General features: G+C 49.3%; 2 protein-coding genes across 3 annotated transcripts in view; one reads left to right on the forward strand and one right to left on the reverse strand.

Moving 5' to 3' along the window:
* WDR54 (WD repeat domain 54) overlaps positions 1 to 149 on the forward strand; it is a 3,235-nt gene extending 3,086 nt beyond the window's left edge. Inside the window, exon 9 of the mRNA XM_006872415.1 lies at positions 16 to 149. Coding sequence (XP_006872477.1) covers positions 16 to 149 — 134 coding nt within the window. The remainder of the gene's footprint in view (positions 1 to 15) is intronic.
* A 174-nt stretch (positions 150 to 323) lies between these two features.
* Positions 324 to 9,174, reverse strand: part of RTKN (rhotekin) — a 19,860-nt gene continuing 11,009 nt past the window's right edge. For both annotated transcript variants that reach the window (XM_006872416.1, XM_006872417.1), the window contains exons 2-12: positions 7,476 to 7,675; positions 5,593 to 5,654; positions 4,924 to 4,977; positions 4,713 to 4,830; positions 4,336 to 4,545; positions 3,233 to 3,327; positions 3,023 to 3,129; positions 2,701 to 2,829; positions 1,906 to 2,074; positions 1,607 to 1,711; positions 324 to 1,015 (exon numbers count right to left, since the gene is read on the reverse strand). In XM_006872416.1, coding sequence (XP_006872478.1) covers positions 681 to 1,015; positions 1,607 to 1,711; positions 1,906 to 2,074; positions 2,701 to 2,829; positions 3,023 to 3,129; positions 3,233 to 3,327; positions 4,336 to 4,545; positions 4,713 to 4,830; positions 4,924 to 4,977; positions 5,593 to 5,654; positions 7,476 to 7,675 — 1,584 coding nt within the window. In that variant the 3' untranslated portion in view covers positions 324 to 680. The remainder of the gene's footprint in view (positions 1,016 to 1,606; positions 1,712 to 1,905; positions 2,075 to 2,700; positions 2,830 to 3,022; positions 3,130 to 3,232; positions 3,328 to 4,335; positions 4,546 to 4,712; positions 4,831 to 4,923; positions 4,978 to 5,592; positions 5,655 to 7,475; positions 7,676 to 9,174) is intronic.

Below are 9,174 nucleotides of genomic sequence, written 5' to 3' on the forward strand. Positions count from 1 at the left end.
AGCCCCCTTCTCCCCAGGTGGAGCACTGTCACGGTGAGTGTATCCCCGACACCCAGGTGTGTGGGGCCCGATTCTGTGAGCCCTCAGGCAACTCCTTTGCTGTGACTGGCTATGACCTCGCTGAGATCCTGAGATTCAAAAGTGTGTGAGAGAAAAGCCGCCCTCTCTTCTCCCTATGGTGTTTATAAAGAACTTATGCCCCAGCCTTGTCTGATTACTCAGTATCACAGACCCGCTTCCCAACAGAGGCATGCAACTGGAGGGGGTGGGGTGGGTGGGGGTGGGTGGGGAGGAGAGGTCTACATAAAAAAACCAGGAGAAGGTTGCTGTTAAATAACTTTTAATGGTGGATGTGGGAGTCCCAGGGGAGGGGTATGCCCTTCTAGGACTCTTCAGTGCCATCCTCAAAGGATGCATGGAGGTAGGCAGGGGGGTTCCAGTTTTCACCCAGGAAGGGTTTAGGGGTCCAACAAGCCCTGAGAATGAGTCCCTCAGCACCATGGTGGCCACAGCTGGAGAGGGGCTTCTGGCTCCCCTCCTCAGCCTACCCCCAGTCCAGCAGAGGACTGAGGGAGAAGCCAGCCTGGTTAGTCTACTATAAACAGTGCTGTACCATGAGCCTGATTGCGCAAAGGTCATTTCCTCTTCTGACTGTATCCTGTGGTCAGCGCTTTTCTCTCTCATACTGGTGACTGAAGCCAAGTTTGGGATGGGCTTTTGCTGCGGAGGCCTCTGGACTGTGGAGATCGCTGTGAGGGGAGAGGGGCTACGGAGCGGGAAACCCCCGGGGAGTGGTCTGGGGGGACAGCATCCAGGGAGAAGGTTCGGGGTCGCCCCCAGGGCAAGGGGTGGGCCCGGGCTGGGGCTGGGGCCACTGAAGCAGGTAAGCAGGGGCTAGGTAGGGCAGGCTGATCTGTAAACATTGCTAGCCAGGGTGGGGGTGTCTCCAGCCTTGGGCCCTCCCGTTGGGCCAGGATGTCTGTCACCGCTGCGATGTCATCCAGCGGTTCAATAGCTGTGGCACCAGGAAGGGGTTGAGGGGAGGGGGCTAGTCAGAGCTCAGGCACCAGGCCTACCCAGCCCGGACCATCACCTCTCACTGTAATAAGGAGAAAGCAGAGCCCGGATCTCAGCTGAGATCACGTTATCCTGCAGAAGCAGCCCCTCACCTGGGCCCCCTGTGGCCACAGGCTCTGATAAGACTGGTATATGGGGTGCAGTTGGACAGGGATGGGGAGGTGCAGAAGTGGACAAAGAAACCAAGAAAGAGGAGAAAAATGAAGGCGGTGCCAGGCAAGTGAGTGGTCAGAGGAAGAAACAGGAATCCGCATGCAGAAAGGGAAACAGAAAAGAAGGAGTTAGGAAAGAAACCCATGAAATGAATCTGGTTCTTTGGGGGTTTGTTTTGAACTTTGATGGAGATGGTTTTGAGAAGAAAGGAAAGGAATACAACAGGGCACTGAATGGGACTGTGTCCCCAGAGCTTGGTCTTAGCCAAAAGTGTGTTTTTGCTTTCTCTCTTTCCATTATCTGGGTCCCCTTGAAGCCCTCCTGTCCAACTTCCCATCAGGCCCCTCTATTTCAGGGTGTGGCCTTTTTCACTCACCCATCTCATGGTACAAGGACCCCTGTTTAGCCAGTGTTTGAGGTGGTTTCCGAGGCGCAGGGGTTTCAATTTTCATGATTTCATCACAGCACTGCTTCCACTGGCCTGGAGCAAGAATATGGATGGGGGCCAGGAAGAGAACTGCTAGATTGGCTCCCTTCTGCTATACCCCCTTCCCCTTCCACACATTCTTAAATTTGAAGCCTTTGGTAAAAAATAACAAACCTCATTCCTTCCCTAGATCCTACAAAGGTTCAAACCAGCCCTGCCCATCCATGTGCAGTCCTCTCCTCTCTTACTCATGTCAAAGAAGAGCTGCCACAGTGCCTCCATCCAACTCTGCAGGGCTCCCCGGCTCTCTGTCTGAAGAGTGTGCATCACCTCATCATCCCCATATTGGTTACTGATGCTCAGGGTATAGGGCCGCCCTGGGGCCTGGTCCAAATCCCCTGCCCGGACTCGAGTCTCCTGTAGGAGAAAGGGTCTGTTTGCAACCACATCTTGGTCATAGACTTCAGCACTGACACCAGGCAAACGTGATCATTCCTGCCTTAGGAGGAGGTGCTGTGGGGTCCTTAGATGGGCCCTCATTAGCCAGCTACTGACAAGAGCAGAAGGAATGGGAGGAAAGGGCTGAGGATGAGATGACCAATCCTAAGTCAGGGAAAGAGGACTGAATAAGGCAGGACACTGAGGATGACAAGAATGCTGAGACCTAAGGCCCCTCAACATATGCATAAAATTAGATAGGAAGGCCAGCAAAAGGGCTGGGAAGAAAAGAGGCTGTTGGACCTGTAGATGCAGATTTGAATCTGAAGGGAAAGAGGAGGAGGAGGACAAAAAATCCTAACTGGTTCTAGAACTCTCTGAGACTTGGCAAGGACTGAGACTGGTAGGTGACTGGAACAATCCTTTTCTAGTGATGCTGGTGGGGCAGAGCGTGGCCTCCTTAGCCTTCTTGGTCCTGATGCTGAGTGTGGTTAGGAGTAGGAAGCCAGCTTTTATTTCTGATGTGTGCACCCATCCTCCAAGGGCCTAAAGGAGAGGCTTCTGGGCACCGGTACCTGGTGCCTCACCACCAGGGAATGCATTACCTTGTTGATCACAATAGTTAACAACGGCTCTTCCCCAGTGTCTGCGTCCTCCGGGCACCGGTAACAGAACAGGTTTGTGCCTTTCAGGACTCCGTGCACTCGCGCCCAGCTCTGTGGCTCCCCAGCTTGCTGCATAAAGAACTCTAGGTCTTCTAGGGGAGTCACACCCTCGAAGTCCCCCACCAAGATACTCCTTTCTAGCCCCCCTCCTGCCCTGTACTCTCTCATCTGGCCCACCCAGATCTTGATTTCTCAAAAGTCTTCCTATTCCTAAATGGTCTGCCTTCTCCCTTTGCCCATCCACTCCTCAGGACCCCCTCACCTGCACCCTCAGGGTACCACTTGCAGTGGGTTGAGTCATGCAGAGAGGCTGGGCCACCAAACGGCAACACACGCTACCATAAAGAGGCAGCCAGGCAGGGTTCTCCTCTAGGGGAGAAGGAATGGTAAGGGAAGGGTGAGGAGTGAAAAGGGAACCACCTAGATGGCCCACCCCTCTTCTTGCCACCCAGTGGCCCACCTCAGTACTAACCATGGCTGGTGAGGGTAAGGTCATGTGTGCGGAACCCATCTTGTACTGCTGCCAGGGTAAGTGTGGTGTGAGCCAAGAGGTGGTAACGGGGACCACTGTGGGGAGAAAGAGTGTGCACATGAGGGCTGTGTTTAGTGGGAGAGCAGCAAGGACTAAACAGGTCTGTCCCATCATTTAGGTTTCCCTACGAAAAACTGCAGCCCTAGCTTGCCTCCCCAGGAGTGAGGAACAAACATTTATTAAGCCCCTCCAAGTATCAAGTCTTAGGTTTTGCATTTGTTATTCCTCTGTTTCCCCATGGCACTCCTGTGAAGTTGCTAGCATTCTTTAGTTACTAGATAAGGTAACTTGAATTTAAGAAATTTACCCATCAATTTATAGCTGGTACACGGCAAAGCTAGAATCTGAACCCACTTCTGTCTCCTTATTGTTATTGTTGTTGTTGTTGTTGTTGTTAAGTGCCGTCGAGTCGGGTCTGACCCATAGCGACCCTGTACAGGGTTTCCGAAGTGCCTTCAAATTCATTTTGAGTCACAGGGACCCTGTATAGAGTTTCCAAGGAGCAGCTGGTGGGTTTGAACTGCCGACCTTTCATCAGCAGTCCAGTGCTTATCGTACAGCACCACACCAGGACTCCATGTTCATTACCCTTATTGTTGTTAAGTGCCGTCAAGTCAGTTCTGACCCATAGCAACGGTATATAGGGTTTTCCAAGGAGCAGTAGAAGTTCTCAAATTGCTCCTCAGAGCCCCTGAACTTCCATGGGATGGCTCTACGTGGCTATAGGAACCACCATAACCCTACGCTAGCCTCTTCTAACAAAGGAGCTCTGATCTAACCACAGAAGATGTATTTGCTACTACTGAAAGTTTAGACCCCACAGTCTAACTCTCCCTGACTCCCTTGTCTTCTTAACTGGTTTGGACCTGGCTCTAGAGTATGGGCCAGAGTGCTACACAGCTGTGTAGCCACTGCTCATTTGCATCTGCCTTCATGCCCAATTTAGCAGTGCAAAATTGGTTCCACACGCTCAACACAGTTCAAAGGTCACCTATGGCCAAGGTACGGAAAGCCAAGAGAGAAGCAGGAGGGCAGGCCCTTACCCCACAGCCAGGGTAGGGAGCATGATGGGACTGCTCCCTGAGCCCCCAGCACTGTCCAGCGATGCCCGGACACGCCTTCCTGAGGAGCGGCCCAGGGAGCTGCTCAGTTTGGTAGCCAGCCTCTTGGGAGCACCAGTCAGGGCCCCCTCTTCTTCTACACAGGCCCCATACAGCTCCAGCCGCAGCTCAAAGTCTGGCCTCACATCAGCACTATCAGAGTTAGAGAGGAAAGAATGGCCATGAGTAAGTCATGGGAAACTTGGGGTGAGGGGTGGTGCAAACACAGAGTAGCTCCACAGGGAAGGCTAGGCTCCTACCTCACCCAAGAATTGGGGCAGAATGGAGACAGGAGGGAGCACCAGGGATGAGGTACTCACAAGAGTATGCTGTTCTGAAAGGAGATATCTGTGAGGGTCCTATCCACCAGGATCATCTCTGTGTCTTGAATGTGTTCCCCTAGCTGCAGCAGCAAGAACACAGCCCAGCGGTGCAGGTCTGGGGCAAAGCAGGCAAAACTGGTAAAAATCCGCCCCAAAAGGGCATCCATCAGTTACTCCCTGAATTTGTCCTAGGATGTGTGGAACTCACCGCCTTTATTCTTGAAATATTCTGTGTCCTTCCACATGAGTGGAATCCGGAGATCTAAGGGCCAGAGAGATAGGAATAGATGTTGAGACAGAACAGGATGTCATACGGAGTCCTGGTGTGGCACTGTAGGGTAAGCACTGTACTACTAACTGCAAAAGGAGCTCTGGTAGCATAGTAGTTACAAATCAGGCTGCGAACCTCAGGGTCAGCAGTTTGAAACTATCAGCTGCTCTGCAGGAGAAAGATGAGGCTTTCTGCTCCTGTGAAGATTTATAGCCTCGGAAACCCTGTACAGGGTCACTATGAGTAGGAACTGACTCCACAGCACATAACAACAAAAACAGCAACTAACCACAAGGTCAGCAGTTCAGAACCACTAGTCACTCCTCAGAAAACTTACTGTTGTTGTGAAGTGCTGGCGAGTCAGTTCTGACCCATAGTGACCCTGTTTAGGTCTTCCAAGAAGCAGCTGGTGAGCTTGAACTGCCGACCTTGTGGTTCAAACTGACTTTGCAGTCCAGCACATTAGCCCAAGGTGCCATACTGGGACTCTCAGGAATCCTATACAGATAGGGTCATTATGAGTTGGAACCAACTTGATAGCACTTAACGCTAAGGATGTCAAGAGGTTGGGCAAAGCAAGCCAGCAGGGGGAGCAGTTGTTCTTACCAGAGATGCAGACCTGGCCATGGCAAGGGGAGCGGTTGGCTGGTGGCTGGCTGTCAGAAGGCCTGTGGGTAAATCACAATGTCTTGGCCTGGCCTCTAGAGCCTGCTTCACCTCACTTTAGTTCCCAAGGGCTCTAGGATCCCCTCTGGCCGCTCCCCACCCCCAGTGCAGATATGGCAAGCTCAGGAACTGGGCAAGGGTTCTTGGACTTGGGGACACCAGAGCCACATCAGGTCCCTTCTGGGCAACTTTCCCAGATCCCTGCCAGGGACAAGTGGGGCTCTGAGGGAACAGGTACCTACAGAGAGACTCCTTTTCAAAGGCTCTTCTCCATTAAGCCCCCACACTTTGGAGGGGCTTGAAAGTTTTTGCTTTTATGACAATGAGGGAGGCTGCTCATCATTTCTTTTATGTAGAATGGTACCAGTCAGTCAGAAAAATTGACCAGTGTTTGATGGGCATGTTGGGGAGGTGTGGGGAAGGAGCAAGTAGAGAATCTCTATGTTCTATTCACTACAAACCCTTGCCCCACCTCATCCCAGACTCTGATTCATCATTTACCCCTATCCCTCCCAGCCAGATATACTGAGCCTTCACAGTGTTCCAAACTTCCCAGGGCAGGGGCTTCCTCCCCTCCCTCCCCATCTCCACTCTCAGTACTCACCAAGCCTGTGCCCCTTCCTCTTCAGCTTATTTCATGTAAGTGAAATGATGTGGCACTAATGGCAGTGTGTTTGGAATACCTAAAATCACACGGCCTAGGCCATCATGTGAAAACCTGGGTAATAGCTCTGGGAAAGGCAGAACCTGCCAATGGCCACCTCTCAAGAAATGGCAAGTTCACAGAAGAAGCTGTCCCTGCCTGCTTGCTTCCTCTCGCTTCATGGGGCAGCTGTAGAGTAGGTTTCCTACTTTCAGTGGGTGAGCCTTTGAGAGTTCCCAGCTACTTCCCTTGTGTCAGCCCTCATTTGATTAAGCTGGAAGGGCATCATGCAAATGAAGGGCTGGGGTCTTCTCCCCACAGCCCCGTGGGACCAAGCAGACTACTTTACCAGAAGCCAATTTTCCAAGTGACCAGTTGACCAAAAATGGTCAATTCTGAGGAAGATCAGTTTACAAAATTATTGAAGATATTTCTCCAGCCTTTCAGTTTTACCACAATGTCACCTCAACCATTTCATGGTGAATTTGTCCTATCAGTGGAGTATTATGGTTTGTAGCATGTGTTTCATATCCACAGCTGATACCTTTTAGAATGCATGGTCTAATGCATGTGAATGGGTTGGTTGGTTGGTTATGTGCCGTGGAGTCGGTTCCGACTCATAGCTATCCTGTACAGGGTTTCCGAGGCTGTAAATCTTTACGGGAGCAGACCACCTCATCTTTCTCCCATGGAACAGCTGGTGGTTTCGAACTGCTGACCTTGCGGTTCACAGCCCAATTCGTAACTACCAGAGCTCCATGTGAATGAATTTTTATTATGTCCTTACCCAGTCCCTGCTTCTGGCAGTGAACCCCAGTTACAACACACTATTGTTAGTTTGTGGTAAATGGGCCATTCAGCTAATTGGCCATTTGGTGAACTGGCTTTGAGAAAATTAGCTTTCAGAAACTAGCAAGCCAGACTCATCCAATCATAGGCAGGACTTAGTGAATTAGTGCTTTTAAATTACTACTCCTGAGACTGCCAGCTTTTCTCCAGAGGCACAAGCTTTCCTGAGTCCAGCACGCTGCATGGGTAAACACCTAAAGTGCCTTCCAGGCCATTGACAAGGCTTCATGGAGAGGTCACCTTCAGGGTGATCCACACTCCACATACACCCACAATGCACTGTTACTATCCAGAGGCCTCTGGCTCCCTTTGAGTCATTCCCCTTGCTTACCTCCCTGCTGTCTTCCCCAGCACCTGCGCCTCCTTGCGTCGTTGCAGCTCACCCATGTAGCTCAGGATGCGGCTGTTGCAGACCAGCAGGCTCTTGGTGGCCTCCAGAGCCTGCTCTCGCTGGGAACAAGCTGCCAACAGCTTGCAGGCCCCTTCCCTCATCCGGATTTCATGGTCTAGCTTCCTCTGCAACTCCGTGTCCTAACCAGGATGGGAAAGAAATGTTAGTCAAGGGACAGGCTATGGCCTAGGAGAAGCTAAGAAACTTAAGTTTTATCAAGTCAAGAGCAAGAGTTGGGTCTCAACCTCAGCTACCCAAGAATAACCTGGAAACTTTGTAGAAATACAGATGATCATGTGTATTTAATACTGGGCATAAAAATTCCTTCAGCTTTTTAAAGCATAATTTACAAAAACAGCTGTGAAAACTATAAACTTCCATATCCTTTGATCAGTTATTCAAGATCTGAGAATTTATCCTACAGATATACCATATTTTTATGCAAATAACACATGGTTTTTACATTAGCTTCCTGTGTGCATTATATGCATGTGCATGTTAGTTGCAAACATACAGTACTTACACATGTGGGGAAAGTCCTATGTACAGAAATATTCATTGCACCATTATTTTAAATTACCAAGAGTAAAAGCCCCGAAATAGCATACTGGTTAGCTATAGCACATCCATACTGTTGCAAATTGTGTCTCTTCAAAATGATATGTTCCAGTCCCAGCCCCCAGTACTTGTGAATATTATCTTATTTGGAAATAGGGTCTTTGTAGATGCAATTAAGTTAAAGTGAACTCACACTGCAATAGGGTAGGCCCCAATCCAATGTGACTGGTGTCCTTGTAATAAGACATACAGACAGAGGAAGACAGTATAGGCAGAAACTGGAGTGATGCATCTTTAAGCCAAGAATGGCTGGCAAATACCAGAAGCTAGAAGAGGCCAGGGAAGGATACTTTCCTAAAGCCTTGGGAGGAAGCATGGTCTTACCAACACTTCAATTTCAGACTTCTAGTCTCCAAAATAGGATCCCTGGTGGCACAGTGGTTAAGTGCTCAGCTGCTAACTGGAAGGTCAGCAGTCGAAACCACTAGCTGTTCTGCAGAAGAAAAGACCTAACAATCTGCTTCTGTAAAGATCATAGCCTATGAAATCCTATGAGCTAGTTATCTAATCTGTCATATAGAGTCACTGGGAGTCAGGATTGACTCAGTGGCACATAACAAGCTTCCAAAAATGTGAAACAATACATTTCCATTGTTTGTAGTCACCCAGTTAGTTGATATTTTGTCAGAGCAGCCCTAGGAAACTAGTACAGTTTGTATATTACCATGTGTGTAATACCATAAAATATGGCAGACATCAGACATTGTATCGTAGGCACGTATACAAATTTTTTTTAAATCTCTATACGTACTGAGAAAAGAAAGAAAAATAGTATTACAGCATACTACTATTTGTGCATGATATTCAGACAGATATTATGTGTATGTGTGTACACATGTATAACCCGTAACCAGTTGTCATCATTTCTAACTCATGGCAACCCCATGTGCTCCATAGGGTGTTTTTTTTTCTTAAATGATTTATTGTGAATTATGTGATAGTATACATGGGAGAACATTAGTTTTACATTCATTCTATCGTATATCATCTCATTGCCATGGTTACAATCCCCTCCATGCAA

The sequence above is a fragment of the Chrysochloris asiatica genome, unplaced genomic scaffold, assembly GCF_000296735.1.
Source record: "Chrysochloris asiatica unplaced genomic scaffold, ChrAsi1.0 scaffold00197, whole genome shotgun sequence".
NCBI classification, from domain to species: Eukaryota; Metazoa; Chordata; class Mammalia; order Afrosoricida; family Chrysochloridae; genus Chrysochloris; species Chrysochloris asiatica.